Source organism: Papaver somniferum, unplaced genomic scaffold, assembly GCF_003573695.1.
Source record: "Papaver somniferum cultivar HN1 unplaced genomic scaffold, ASM357369v1 unplaced-scaffold_158, whole genome shotgun sequence".
In the NCBI taxonomy this organism is placed as follows: domain Eukaryota; kingdom Viridiplantae; phylum Streptophyta; class Magnoliopsida; order Ranunculales; family Papaveraceae; genus Papaver; species Papaver somniferum.
Genome location: NW_020625264.1, coordinates 3,020,153 through 3,036,636, shown reverse-complemented (window position 1 = coordinate 3,036,636; position 16,484 = coordinate 3,020,153). Strand labels below are relative to the sequence as shown.

General features: G+C 35.9%; 1 protein-coding gene across 1 annotated transcript; it reads right to left on the bottom strand.

Annotated features, from left to right (window-relative positions):
- Positions 1–9,877: 9,877 nt before the first annotated feature.
- Positions 9,878–12,049, bottom strand: LOC113337188 (receptor-like protein 52). The gene has a single exon (XM_026582893.1). The coding sequence runs from the start codon at positions 12,047–12,049 to the stop codon at positions 9,878–9,880; it is 2,172 nt and encodes a 723-aa protein (XP_026438678.1).
- Between the last annotated feature and the right edge of the window lie 4,435 nt (positions 12,050–16,484).

Here is a 16,484-nt window from a genome sequence, read left to right as displayed (position 1 = left end):
CTAGTATATTACAGTCACTTATTCTGAACATAACCTACTATTCTAACAGCAAGAGGATTATGAAATCTCCAATATGGAAACCACCATTTATGTTTCTTCAAGAGCAAAACAAAGAATGGACTCCAAAATCCAACTACAACCCCCAAAGCAATAATAGCATACAACAACAACAACTTTTCTTTTGCATCCTCTCGATCGACCTCATCAACTTCATTTCTAAGATTGGCATCACTGATACTATTATTACGATCACCATCACAAAGTTTTACCATATCCGTCCACACAATAGCTCATTTCAAATATCTGCTGAACCATCTAATCTCAGCGTATCAAAGTGAATTCCTGTTGGAAACATACCACTCAAATTTTTGTGGTAGTGGTGTGTGTGTGTTGGAACATCTTTCACTGAATATCATTGCACATCAAATTCGGCAATTCCCAAACATTTGGCGAAACAAATCCTAGCATGTATTGCATCAATTCATAGATCAAAATCCACAAGATTATGTACTTACAAACAAGACATGCTAACCCATAAAACAAGGCAATGCTAGCTATGCTCTAAGCCATCTAGTGTGCATTTATCTGATAGTTTCCCAATTTCATTTCCCAGCTTCTTCAAAAACATTATTGCAGGTTTTAAACATTTGTAAGAATAGATCAAAGCAAACCTCAAAGACAAGGTTATCGAAAGAAACAATTTTTTCACTTCCCAGCTTCTTCTAGCTATGTTGTAAAAGACGAGCGCCAAAGGCGCACTAAGCGCCGGGCTGGCGCCTGGAAAAAAAGGCGCCCAGGCGCCAAAGTAAGCCTGTAAGGTGGAGTTTTTCGATTTTTCCACGGCGCTAGGTTTGGCGCCTCGCCTTGCCTAGCGCCTTTTACAACATAGTCTTCTAGTTCACCCCAAAATCTAAGCTAAGCAGTTTCAAGTGTAAGCAATATTTTGACAGAGAATACGAAAGCAGTGAAGATGTGAATATAGAGATGATAAGATTTTATATTAACTAGGATGAATTCCAAAGCTTTGAGTTTTAACCATGGTAAGGTTAATTTAGTACGTGGGTTAAAATTCCAACAACCTGCAATAATGTTTTGTACCATTGGCTAAAACAAACTTTTATCTCGTGTGGTGAAGACTCAAGGCTGGCCTAGCTGATGAGAGAACCGGTACTAAGTCAAATTTTCTGCATTGCACGGTTCTCTTGGCAGAGATCTATTTACAAGAATTTTACTAATTAAGTGAAAGAGGATTTCAAACATGTTCAATTCGACGTCCTAATCGAAATGTGTGTGATCGGAACATCAAAATCCATTTCCATGTCAATATATTACAAGAATGTTTCATTCTCTCTGACTTGTTGCTATGGCAAAAGTTTGTTTTCTCTAAAAACGTGTTATGAGAAAATTGCTGCGAGTATCAAGGGCTGCAAATTTTCAATTCATCCACTAGCTTCACTCGAATGTCCTCTCATATTAAAAGTATGCCTGCATAAACTTACTGTTGTTTTTAGAGGAAATATCATAATGCTGCTTCTCGACTAAGGTTTTTTGTGTCTCTTTACCACCACTGCATTCCCATACCGAAGTCCTTTTCAATTCAAGATCCGTTTGTGGTTTTGTTGACCTGATTCGCCTAAAAAATTTAGCCAAGCAGTTAAAGTCTAGTTATTATTTTTTTGAATACAGAGAATGAGAGTAGTGAAGATGTCCATACACAGATGATAAGATTTTATAACTGGCAGGGGTGAGTTCCCAAGTTTTAACCATGGTGAGGTTATTTTAATGAAGGACGGGTTAAATGGAATAACCTGTATGTATGTACCATTTGGCTAGAAACTTTTATCTCTTGTGTGGTCAAGGCTGGCCTAGCTGATGAGGAAGAGGACTAGTAATTATGTTCAATAACCCACCAGCTTTAACTGTAGGGCACATAACCAGGGCAGAATATTTAAGTGATAACCTACATATTCAATCAATATCTTCACTTTAGAGTCTGTTTTAAGATTCTACTCTAGTCTTTTAATTCAGTGCGTCTCGCTAGATTAGCATAAACATATTACATTTCGAGGATGTCTCCCATTGGATTAGCGTCCTTCATTGCTTATGACAAACAATAATGTTTGCCAAATATATCTTTGGTCAAAAGGTTTATGTGGAAAAAAAAATAATTAGAGTTTGATTAGTATTTAAGGGGTGCAAAATTTCAACTGTTCCAACACAATAACTCCCCTCGAATCTCATCTCATGGCTGCATCAATTATTCCTATTGAAGTTATAAGTGGATTGAACTTATATTTAGCCCTATTGAAGTCCATGGGCTACAGAGACGTGGATTAGTCCCATGTTAATCTCATCTCCAATTCATGTTTTTTCTAATACATCATCATACATATTAAAAACCATAAATTTCACCAAAGAATTTGATGATATTAGATAAGCTAAGAAGTATTATTAAGATTACTTTCCTTGAATAAAAACCTGATTAATTCCAATCCTTCACCGGCCGACCACCAGGAACGTTACGGTATTAATGGGCATGGCAAGGACTAAAAATCAAAGGCATCGATAAAGCAACTAAAAACCTGTCATTAATTAAAATTGAATTCACATACATAAACACGGCTGAAAGATTAAAATTTATAATTGATTGCTCGGTACATCTATTGAAGGTGGATGTTATAAGCTAATGAGAATAATGTCCCAACAGAATCCAGAATACGACAGACTAATCAATTATTCGAAAATGAATTACACACAAACAGATTAATTCTCAGTTGATTGCTCATGAAGTTTTGTCCATGTCTCCTCTATCTATATTCCGACACGCCCTCTTAACCAGGTTTTGACTTGGCTTTTCCTGGCTGATACAGATCCTCCTAATTAAGGCTAAGCTACACAAAAAGACAAGCCGGCTAACTTCGGTAGTCTGCTATTTGGTTTGCTTCTCCTTGAAGATGCTCAACTCCATACCCATAATGATCTGTGAATCAAGTAAAATACCAAGATGTCATGAGTTAGGTCCAAGTAAAAAAATACAAACATGCATCAGCAAAGTGCCACACTAGTATTAATTCCTTTAATTGAAAATTAACCAATCAAATACCTTTAAATGGAATAAAAGGCCTCACGAGATACCTACAGAGCTCACAGATCCTTGAAAATAAATGTAAGATTCTATTTTTTTAATATTATGAAACCAAAATAACTTTACACCGAGAGTACCAGTATTATGTATGATCTTACTATTGTCAATTCCCGTACAAAACCCATTGTCAATTCAAGATCCATTTGTGATTTCTTGCCCCTGATTCAAAAAATCTAATAAAAAGAAACATTGCAACACAAAAACAAAAAAAACAAAAAAACAAAAACAAAAAGCAAATTAAGGTAAAAATCATAGAACCAATAACCACTAAAAAGAAAGATCATTGAACACTTGAAAGGACCGATCAAACCAAAGCTCAACGACAATGGTATTAAAAGAAACACCTTTTTCTGTTCGTCAGCTTCTTCTAGTTTACCCACAAATTTAAGCTAAGAGCAACCACAGTCATGACCAAATTTGGGGACTATACCTAAATTTGGTCTCCAAATCATCCGTAATGGAACGGACTAAAGTCATATTTAGTCCAGATAATTAGGGTTTGGGACCAAATGTGGTCGCCGACCCAGACTAAAATCGGTTATAGTGGGACAGGGTTATTGTGAGCGTATGAATACAGACGCAAGTATAATGGGCGCTTCACATCGGGCGTATGTATAAAGAACGTATGATATTGGGGCGGATGTATAAAGAGCGTATGAATGAGGCGTATTTATAAACACCGCCAGGCCAGACGGAGATTAAACATACGTCCCATAGCAGGCGTAATTAGAATGTACGTCCCAATGGGGCGCAGTTATTAAAAACGCCAGGTCTGGGCACATGTATTACGTTCGTCTGTGTGACGCGCATGTATTATGACCGTCTGTGTGAGACGTAATTATCCCATCTTTTTTTACTGATACATAGCCTTTGCAATCGTAATGGAGGGGACAAAATACCAAACACTAAATCAAAACTGAATGGTGGTGTGCATTGTATCATTTTTATGATCTTGGGTTTGATGCCAAACACTAAATCTTTTTATTGATACATGCCAAACACTAAATCTTTTTACTGATACATATGATACATGCCAAACACTAAATCTTTTTACTGATACATATGATACATACCAAACACTAAATGCATACCAAACATAAGAGCAAACGCCCTTAATATCTCCGCCTCATTTTAGGCGTTAGTTATACTAACGTCCCAACCATACGCTATTTAAGAATCCGTCCCATTACAGACGTTAATTATATCAACGCCCAACCATACGCTACTTATATGTCCGCTCCATTATGGCGCGTGCTTTGTATCTCCGTCCCTTTCCAGACGGACATATTACTAGAGCCTCAATCGAGCGTTCATATTAACTGCGCTCACACCCAGACGCTCGTATAAAATGCGTCTCACTTCAAACGTTAATATTAACTGCGCCCAAATTCAAACGCATGTAATACTTGCGCCGGACTATATTTTAGTCGGTCACGACTGTGGTTGCTCTCTCTCAAAGCTAAATTAATTTAGCTTTTGGTATGGGATTTGGTATTTAGTCCCCTCCATGATTGTGGTTGCTCTAAGCAGTTGAAGTGTAAACAAAATTTTGAAAGAGAATATGAGAGCAGTGAAGATGTTGAATGCAGAGATGATAAGATTTTGTAACTGGGGCTGAGTTCCAAAGCTTTAAGTTTTTAACCACGGTAAGGTTAATTTTGTGCATGGATTAAAATTCCAATAACCAGATGCAATAATGTTTTGTACCATTTGGCTAGAAGAAACTTTATCTCGTGTGGCCAAGGCTGATGAGGAAGAGGACTAGTACTATGTCCAATTTTCTGCCATTGCACGTTCTATTGGCAGATATCTTTTTACAAGAATTTGAGTGAAAGAAGATTCAAACGTGTTCACGTCCAAATTGAAATACGAGTGATTGAAAATTTGGAACGTCAATTCCATGTGAATACATTACAAGAAGTTTTAGTCCAGGTTGGCATTTGGCACTTGTGTAAGTTTAACATTAGCATTGAATAATGATCCAATAATTCCAACTTGTTTGGTTATTAGTCTCGACTGAATGTTCTGGGTTAGTACGGTTTCTTGTAAAGCAACTATGTTGCACATCCCATTGCAGGACTACATGTGGTAAAGAAAATTAATTAAGAAACTATAATCTCTTTGTTTTGCAGATCAGATTTTGAGCTCGAATAATATTCAATCCGAATGAGATAACTATGACCGGATAGGTGTTTGGATGACAGATCGGCTGTCACCAGCAAGGTGCATCAGAAGTTGCACCAATCATAACTTTAAGCCTCATAACCACTTTGAAGATATTTCTCTCAGCAAGGTACAGACCTGATAGTGTGTCTGTTGCACTCATGCCCTATGAAGATATTTCTCTCAATGTAATAACCACTTTGATCAATGAAATGCACCTTTTTTAAGCGAAGATTGCTATAAAAATCTACACATTTCTATTCCTACCGATTTGATGAAAGGAAGATAATGCATTTTGGCTATAAACATGTGTAAGTTACATTTGCAGGAATTAGATAAGCTATTAGTAATTTTTTCAACTTATTCTTTGAATGCAATTTGATACTTTTGAGATTTTCCCGGAATAATAAGCTGATTAATTCCCACCGGCCACTGATTATGATACCGGATTAATCAAATTGAACGCATGGTCATGGAAACGATTAAAAATCAAAGAAATCCAAATCAACTAATAACTTGTGAATAGCAATACAGCTGATGATTAATTTGTAAGATTACTCAACAATATTCATAATTGACTGTTCATCAAGAAGAATTTTCTTTGATGGAATCAAGTCAACCCTCTCAATAAACCAGGCTTTAACTTGTCTCTCTTTGATTAGCTAGGCTCGTTCCAAATCTGTACCCCTTTGTTTGAAATTACTGATATAGCTGGTTAATTTACTTTCCTTTGGTGTTACATCTCTAAGATCCTCCATAACATCCTTGAAGCTTTCAATATGTTTGCCTAGATCACACTTTGCCTTATACCGACTAACCATCCGCATCAGAGTTGAGATATTACTTTGAATCCAGTAAAAAATGTTGGAGAAAAATGAGTATTTACTAAAAAATGATTTTGGTCTTGGCGTGGTTTGATCTAATGACCTAAGGGTCTAAGGACACTCACTCATTTTTGAGTGAATGAAATGGAATTTTTAGTCCCACATTGTGGAAAACTAAAGAGGTGGTCCATTATATAATCATACTTTTTTAGATACCATATTTTTTTGCATATTCATGTATACCTTGCACCAAGTTCCACTTTTACTTGGATTTATTTTTGGCGAGTTTTCTTTAGGAAATTAAATCCAAAAATATTTTTGAAGAGTTTTATTTATGGGTAAATTCCTTTTACGAGTTTTACTTGTTTTTGAAGAAAAATCCAAAAACCTAACTTGATTCGCAAATATTTCATCCTATAAATACAACTTGAAATTTTGTTTTCTAAATACATAAGAAGCGACCATCTTTCTGTCTTCTTTTCTTCATCTTCTCGCTTTCGTTTGTGCAGCATTTTACTTTCATCCTCGTTGCTAAGTTCAAGAGAGGGTAACTTGTGTTGTGCTAACTCAAGTTATATCGGGCAGTCTTATCCTGGACACATCTTTGCTGTGAGGGGTTTAGCATTACTCAACTCGAGTATACCCGCGAACTAATGTGTTAAGGACAACTTGTTGAACCTGTGATTCTGCCCTCATCAAGTTGTTTCGGTAGAGTTGCTTCGGATTAGTTCTTTATATATTATTTTTGATACATCTAACATGTTATTCATTGTTGCAAGATTTCAACAAAAAATACCATGAATATTAGTCCGGGAGAAAGTTTATTTCTCCATAGACATGCTTAACTCCATAGGCATAATGCTCTGTGAATTAAGTGAAATACCAAGATTCTGGGTCAGTATACAAAAACCAAAAATGCATAGGTAATAGCAGTAATTCCACCATTTGTAAGTAAACCCCCAATTACCTTTAAATGGAAGAATGGACCTCACGGGATACCTAAAGAGTTGACAGATCCAACAGAACAAATGTAAGATTTTATTCTCTTTTCTCAAAAAACAAAAATATCTATTTACAGTGAGAGTAGCAGTAGTGTTATGACCGATAAAAGAAATGGTAGTAATAGTATTATGATCTAACTAATTTGTTGAGAGGATATATCATCATGCTACATCTTGGTTCAGGGTTCTACACCACCACATTCCCATACAAAACTCATTTACAATCTGAGATTCATTGGTGATTTCTTGCTCCCGATTTAAAGTATTTAAGAAAAAAATCACTTAAAAGAAAAACCACTCAAAAGAGAAACTACTAAACACTTAAAATGATAGATCAGAGCAAACCTCAATAACAAGGTATTAAAAGAAATATCCTTTTCTCTTCCTTTTTATAGAAAATATGATATCAAAGACTGAATGAACAACACAGAACTAAACTCGAAGAATACTTCTCTTAATTGATGTAATTCAAACTCACGGCTTGACAGCCTATTTATATGTTTACAAACTTGATTCTCAAGTAATTAGAACTTTCCTAACATAATCAAACTCTAACAAAGACTTTTCTAAAAAACTCTCACGTAAAAAACTTCTAAAACAAGTAAAACTTGCAACTCAAGTTTACTTCATAACACCGTACCACCGTGTCAACATTACTTGTTGATTCATTCACATCATGTCAACTGTACTAGTTGATTCAACAATATTCTGTTAACTTTCATAGTTGATCCATATTACTTTCTTCATACTGTATCAACATACCGTGTTAATCCCTTCTATCTTCTTCATAATATCTTGGTTTATTCTTCAACACTCCCCAGCTTACCTACCGATTATGGTTGATGTTCTTGGATTTACACTAGAAGAAACATAATCGGTAGATAATAATCTACTTTACCTACCGATTATGGTTGATGTTCTTCGTTTCTTAAGAACATCAACCATAATCGGTAGGGAAATTGATCGATATCTACCGATTATTCTTGATTCTAAAAATTAAATTTCTCTGTACAAAAAGTTACGCACAATCGATAGATAATGAACACCATTAACTACCGATTGTGAAAGTAGAAAATTTTGAAACTTTTGTTAAGTTTTGAAAATTTGAATTTGAGGCCATGAACACAATCGGCAGATAATAAGCATCACTTATTAACACAATTCAGTTCCGATTATGGTAGTACTAAAATTCGAAAATTTAGTATATTCGGAGGTTAAAGTAACACACTTTACTACCGATTATGGTAATACCAAAGTTCGAAAATTTTAGGATTTTGGCAAAATCATATTTTGGGGCCAATATACATTCGGAAGTCAAATTTACTACCGATTATGGTAGTACTAATATTCGAAAATTGAATATATTCGGAGGTTAAAGTAACACACTTTACTACCGATTATGGTAGTACCAAAATTCGAAAATTTTAAGATTTTGCAAAATCACATTTTGGGGCCAATATACATTCGGAAATCAAATTTACTACCGATTATGGTAGTACTAATATTCGAAAATTGAGTATATTCGGAGGTTAAAGTAACACACTTTACTACCGATTATGGTAGTACCAAAGTTCGAAAATTTTAGGATTTTGGTAAAATCTCATTTTGGGGCCAATATACCTTCGGAAGTTAAATTTACTACCGATTATGGTAGTGCTAAAATTCGAAAATTTAGTATATTCGGAGGTTAAAGTAACACACTTTACTACCGATTATGGTAATACCAAAGTTCGAAAATTTTAGGATTTTGGAAAAATCTCATTTTGGGGACAATATACATTCGGAAGTCAAATTTACTACCGATTATGGTAGTACTAAGATTCAAAAAATGAATATATTCGGAGGCTAAAGTAACACAATTTACTATCGATTATGGTTGTACCAAAGTTCGAAAATTTAAGGATTTTGGCAAAATATCATTTTGGGGCAAGTATACATTCAAAAGTTAAAGTAACACACTTTACTACCGATTATGGTTGCACCAAAGTCGAAAATTAAAGGATTTTGGAAAAAATCTCATTTTGGGACCAATATACATTCGGAAGTTAAAGTAACACACTTTACTACCGATTATGGTTGTACCAAAGTTCGAAAAAGCAAAAAAAAAAATCCCTCAAATTTTTTTATCACCCGAATCCTGCTCAAACTACCGAATATCGAAGGGTAATTTTGTCATTACGAAATATGGAAGATAAGGGGTGAACACACTTTAGGATTGGGTGACCTTTTTTGTTTTATTGTTGGCCCCTAATTCCTTTTGAGTGGCTCCTAAAAACGCTAGGTAATAGAGATGAGATTTTATAACCCGGGTAAGTCCCAAAGTTAAAGTTTTAACAGGGTTTAGTTTACTTTAATGCATGAGTTAACCTGCAATATGTACCATTTTCGCTTTTGTTGCGTGCTCAAAGCTTGTCATTTTGTACAGAGGGACTGGTTACTTGGTCCACCAAATTCATCAGCTATATCTGCATTTCACGTTACCCAGGCAGCAAAAGGTTTCTTGTACTAGGCTCTCATTCCAACTCTCTAGCCCTTGGATTAAAATTGCTGCAATAGCTGGGTAAAAATTATCCCCGCCGCTGGCTGCAGCTGCAATACAAATGTCACCTCGGAAAAGATGAACCCACTGTTTGCAGCTTATTAACAACTGAAAAATACATGTAGCTGCTAAGTTCAACCTAAAGAAATAAATAAAGTTCAACTTAAAAATGATATATCTAATATAGAGATCACTTGATTTATTATCAAATTTTTTGAATACAAACTGTTATTTCAATAGCAACGGAATCAATAAATCTCCAGTAAGGAAACCACCACTTTTGTTTGTTTAAAAGCAGGACAAAGAAGAAACCCCAGAATCCAACTATAATTCCCAATGACACACTAGCACAAAACAATAACAAATCGTTTTTGTCAACTTTATCTGGAAGATTAATAACTCCGCCTTTTTCTTCACAAACTTTCTCTGTCGGAAATCCACATAATAAATCATTCCCAGTGAAAGCTGAACCATCCAAACTCAGCGTATCAAAATGACTCTCTCTTGGAATCTTGCCGCTCAACATATTGTGAGATAAATCTAGAACCCCGAGGGAGTCTATTGTTGTCAAAGATTCCGGGATGTGTCCAAATAATCTATTAGAACTTAAATCCAAAGACTCTAATGTTGACAAGCTTCCGATTGTTGCTGGAATATTTCCTGAGAAATAATTATGAGACAAATTAAGCGAAGAGAGTATTTTTAATAAGCTTATCTCTTCTGGAATTGTTCCATCAAAAATGTTGCACGAAAGATCAATTGATGCGCTATATTTGTATATTCTCTGAAGTTCTGTTAAGACCCCTTTGTTCACCATCTCCAATCCAAACCCAGTAACATAACCGTCCGACTGCAGAGAACTCCTTATTAGTCCATCCAGATTTCCTAATTCTTTAGGAATATTACCCGAAAGATTATTTAGCGATAAGTCTAGTATCTGAAGTTTTTGCAAATGAATAATATCTTTGGGTATCGACCCATTTAATCTGTTTGACCTTAAAGAGAAGATTTCAAGATTTTTGAGTGAACCAATACCTGCTGGAATACTCCCTCCAAATTTGTTATTCGCTAAGTTGAGAATAATTAGATTCGAACTCAACTGGTCTGGAAGTACCCCGGAAAACAGATTATCATTTATCATTAAGTTTGATAAACTAGGACATTTTGCGAGTTCTTTCGGCAACTCCCCAGTAAGTTTATTCGAAAACGCCGAAATCCCATGAAATTCACCACCGAAGCATAGATTCTCAGGTAAATTTCCTGAAAGTTTGTTATCGAATACTTCAAGGACCTCAAGCTTGGAATGTAAACCGAGTTCTTTGGGAAGCTCACCTGATAAGTTGTTTGTAAACAATTGAATGTTGGTAAGTAGTGGAAGTAAACCGATACTTGTTGGTATTTCTCCTGTTAATCGATTCTGATGCATAGCTAACCTTGTCAGATTCCTCAATTTACCAATACCTTCAGGAATCGAGCCCGTTAACTCATTGTTAGAAAGATCAATTCCTTCCATATTCGAACATTCCATTTCTCTTGGAATTTCACCTGACAATTTGTTTTCATATAAATCCATAATTTTTAAATTCTTCATTAAAAACAAATTCTCTGGAATTTTCCCGCTCAAATTATTAGTTGAAAGACTTAGACGATCCATATTTGAAAAATTACCAATCCAATATGGAATTTTTCCGAATAGGTTTATTTCTTGCATCCAAAAGTTTCTCACCTTCGTCATTTTACTGAACTCGTCAGGAATTTTCGACGGCAAAAACTTATTATAAGCCATTCCAAGAAATTCGAGATTTGATAAGTTACCGATTTCTGGCGGGAAACTACCGTTAAACCTGTTAGTAAGAAGACTTAATTTCTGCAGAAACTGGAATTTCCCAATTGAAGAAGGAATATCACCAGAGAATTTATTATATCCCAGATTAAGAACCCGGAGATTTAAAAGCCTATCGATATCATTAGGAATTTTTCCGACGAACTGATTAATGGAAAGATCTAAAAACTGAAGTTCAGAACAGTTCAAGATAGGAAGCGGAAATTTCCCGGGAATAAAATTCCCAATGAGATCAATTTCTATTAAATTTTTCAAATCACAAATAAAACCTGGAACTCTTTCATTGATATTCATGAATCGAAATAGAATTCCAGAAACAGAACCAGCAGCATCACACTGAATACGTTCCCAATTACAGTGATGAGATGTATCCGAACTCCATGATTTTAAGAATGATGAATCAATCCCAAATTCTTTCTTGAGTTTTAGAAGAATACTTCGTTCTTCATTTTCTTCCTGAATTTTGAGTGAGTTTACTACCGGAATTAGTAGAGGAAGAAAAAAAATTAGAGAAATAACTTGTTTAGAAATCATAATTTTTAAGAAGATTGAATTATGATCAAACAACTCCAGCTTGTTCAAATATATATATATATAAATATACATTCATTGAATATCATATCTCTATCAATTCATGTCACTCTGTAATCTACCCAAAACGTAAAATATACGTCATCCACATCAAGAACATCAGACTACATGAGACGACACCTATTACTGCATTAGTAACATGATTGATTTTTCATTCATTGAATACCACCACTTAATAATATATCCGTCAATTCAAACACCTAATAATCCTCAGCATCTGTATTAATATTTCCAACAATTTAGTCTACTCCAACGTAATATATAAGTTGATCTCATTGCCCACTCAGAAAACCTCTGACACCTAGTACAGCATTAATGTGATTGATGCGCACCTTGACTCCAGCCATCGACAAACATATCAAAAAGTCATACTCCAACGTTATTATGACTTTAATACTTTTTTTTCTTCTTTTTTTTCTATTTCTTCATCTTTCTTTTTGAAATACTATTGAATTAATTCGGCAATGCTATTCGACTCCTTCTTTTCCATTTCCCTATTCACCTCCCTACAATTTCAGTCAGACATCCAAATTTAAATTCACATTCAGGTACTTGTAGGGTTCACCATTCCCCAGATGTGGGGTTTAGATTGTAGGGAGGTGAATAGGAAGATGGAAAAGAATGAGCCAAATAGCACTGCTGAAGTCAATTTGTATGAAAAACAAAAACAATTGCATTGAGATGACCAACATTCTGAATGACCCCAATTTGCTAAGCTCTATTAGCATTGAAAATTTTTGTACTGTTTCAGAAGATCCAAAATTTGTTGGTTTCACTGACAGTGATTGGGCTGGAGACACAGAAGGAAGAAAGAGCACATCTGGTTATGGATTTCAGTTAGGAACATGATTCTTCTCTTGGACATCTAAGAAGCAACAAGTTGTTGCAATATCTACAACAGAAGCTGAGTATATAGCTGCTAGCAATTGTGCTACACAAGCTGTATGGTTGAGAATGATGCTGAAGTCATTGTTTCAAGAATAAAAGACACCTACAATAATAGTTTGTGATAACAAGTCTATAATTTCATTAACTAAGAATCTTGTGCTTCATGGAAGGAATAAGCACATTGATATCAAGTTTCGTTATATCAGAGAGCCTGTTAGTAGTAGGGAGATATCTATGGAGTTTTGTGAAAGTAAAAAGTAGGTAGCCGATATTTTCACCAAATCTTTGAATTTATTATTGAATTTGAGGTACTGCATATAATCATCGGTTAAGACACTGAATATACTTTAGCACATTTGGTCATTGTGTAGGCTCTGACATTAAATCCGGCGGCTAGAAATAACGATGGAAGAACACCTTTAGATTCGAAGTAATATTCAAGCAAAAATGACAAAGGACTCGTATGATGACGTGGTGCTAATTTTTCTAAGGTTTATTTTCATTCTAACTATTTCTTTTGTTCAAGAGTGATCATGATATCTACGTCAAGATATGCACACACATGAACTGTTTTCCAATTTAAGTTTGTTGGCTCTGCTACATCTAAATTCTATCAGCGTCAGTGTAAAATGGACCACCTATGGATCACCGTATGGCTCACTGTAGAGCCATGACTTCCACAAAAATAAAGAAACCAATGTTGCATGAATTTCCGCCCTCTTTTAAGCAATTTACTTTCGCACTGTCATGAACCAAGTAGAGGCAACCACTGTTGTTACAGATAAATCCCATTTGAGTTATGCTTTCTCGGGGAATGATTTATTGTGTTGTTTCCCAACGACGAAAGTTTGTGAAGAAGATGGTGGAGTTATTAATTTTTCAAATAAAGTTGATGAAAATGAGGAAGACATAAAAGAAAAGTGGTTGTTTTATACTAGTGTGGGTTTGGGATTTATAGTTGGATTTTGGGATCTGTTGTTCGTTCTGCTTTTGAAGAAACAAAAGTGGTGGTTTTCCTATTGGAAATTAGTTGATTGTGTCGCTTTTAGTATAGCAGTCAGTATTCAGAAAAATTGATATCTCGACTCTTCTTCCTTTCCATGTGTAAATTTTGTGTTTCTTAATAACTGTGCTTCGAATTTATTCTTTTCAGTGTGCATCTTCCATTCCCATTTACATGTATTTCAAAGGTAACTCCACCATCTTCTTCACCATCTTCTTCACAAACTCAACGTATCAAAGTGACTCTCTCGTGGAATCTTGCCACTCAACATATTGTTAGATAATTCTAGAACCCCAAGAGAGTCTATTGCTGTCAAAGATTGTGGGATATGTCCCGATAATCTATTAGAACTTAAATCCAAAGATCCCAATGCCAACAAACTTCCGATAGTTGCTGGAATATCCCCTGAGAAATGGTTATGAGACAGATTAAGCGAAGAGAGTATTTTTAACAACCACAAATCAATTGTTTTGCTATATTTATATATTCTCTTTTGTTAGTCAGAATACTCAGTCAGCTGCAAAACAGTTGCAACCATCTCCACAGTCTATGCAAGATAAACATTAAGTCCAGTCTCTGCAACTATTAACTAGGATCTAATTGCATTTTGTTATTCTGTTTTCACTATCTTATCTTGTATAAATATATGCAATCTGTCTCCACAATATTCCGTGGAAGTAATTCACCCAAATATCATCTTCTAGCTTGGTATCAGGCTCTCGATCCAGATTCCAGCTTCCGCTCCTATCAAAAAAAAACCTACACAAAAAAAAAAAAAAACAAATCAAAACAAAACAATGGCAGAAGTTACAACTACTCTACGCCAGGTTCAAATCCATCAACTAGTTACTTTGAAACATACTGGCACTAATCATGTACTGTGGAAGGCTCAGTTCAAGCCTATACTGAAAGGCTATGACTTAACAGGGTTTATCGATGGATCAAAACAAAAACCACCAATAAATCTACCAGAAAGTGAGGATGTTAATCCTGCGTTTACAGCATATGAGCACCAAGACTCTCTGATCGTTGGTTGGCTGAATTCAACCTTCACTCCTGAAGTTCTCAGTGTAGTTGCAGAACTTGATACTGCACAGGAGATATGGGATACCTTGGAGTCTGAGTTTGCTCCGAAAACATTTGCTCACCAGTAATCAAACCATGTACTATCAGACTAGTTCTATCACTTGCAGTGATGAATGGATGGCAGTTGCGTCAACTAGATGTTGAGAACGCGTTTTTACATGGTGTCTTAGAGGAGGAAGTATACATGAAGCATCCTGCTGGCTATGTCGATCCAAACTTCCCCAGTCACGTCTGCAGGCTGCATAAATCCTTGTATGGCCTCAAACAAGCACCACGTGCATGGTTTTCTCGTCTCAGCAGTCATCTTCTCCAGCTAGGGTTCAAGGCATCAGTGGCAGACTCATCTCTTTTCATCAGAATTTCTGGTGGTTCAACTACATATGTGTTAATTTATGTTGATGATATCATTGTGACAGGCTCTGAATCTAAGATGATTGATCAGATGGTGACTGATTTAAGCACTGCCTTTGCTGTTAAAGACATGGGAGCCGTATCTTATTTCCTGGGTGTTGAAGTGTTACACCAAGGTAACAACCTAGTGCTCTCCCAGAGGAAATACATATCAGATTTTCTACATCGCACTAAGCTAGATGGAGTTAAGCCGGTTTGCACTCCACTGGCTGCCAACCTCCAAGTTCGTAGACAAGGAGCTGAGAAGTTTACTGATCCTACTCTTTACAGAAGTGTTGTGGGGGGTTTGCAATATCTTCACATCACAAGGCCTGACATAGCAGTGGCTGTTAACAAGGCCTGTCAATTTATGCATGAACCATATTTGGAGCACTGGGAACTGGTAAAACGTATCTTGCGTTACTTGAAGAAGACAATCGACTACGGCTTGTTCTTCAAACCAGCCTTAAATTATTCACTCAATGCCTATTCGGATGCAGATTGGGCAGGGAATTTAGATGATCGCAGGTCAACTAGTGGCTACTGTATCTATTTTGGGGGTAATCTTATTTCATGGAGTGCCAGGAAACAAAAGACTGTTTCAAAGTCCAGCACAAAATCAGAATATCGTGGCATTGCTATTGCAACTTCAGAACTTATCTGGATTCAGTCTCTGTTACAAGAATTAGGAATTCATACACCTATACCTTCCTTATGGTGTGACAATCTGGGAGCAACTTATCTGACATCAAACCCAATCTTTCACGCCAGAACAAAGCATATAGAGATCGACTATCACTTTGTTCGTGAACGAGTGGCAGCTAAACAACTAGAGTGCACTTCATCAGTTTCAGGGATCAAATAGCGGACTTATTTACTAAAGGACTGTCTTCCACAAGATATCAGCTTCTGCGTGACAAATTGAACATCCGTCAACTCCAGTTCAACTTGAGGGAGGGTGTTAGTCAGAATACTCAGTCAGCTGCAAAACAGTTGCAACCATCTCCACAG

Coding starts and splice junctions, on each gene's coding strand:
- LOC113337188 (XM_026582893.1), bottom strand. CDS start 12,049: ATGATTTCTAAACAAGTTATTTCTCTAATTTTTTTTCTTCCTCTACTA.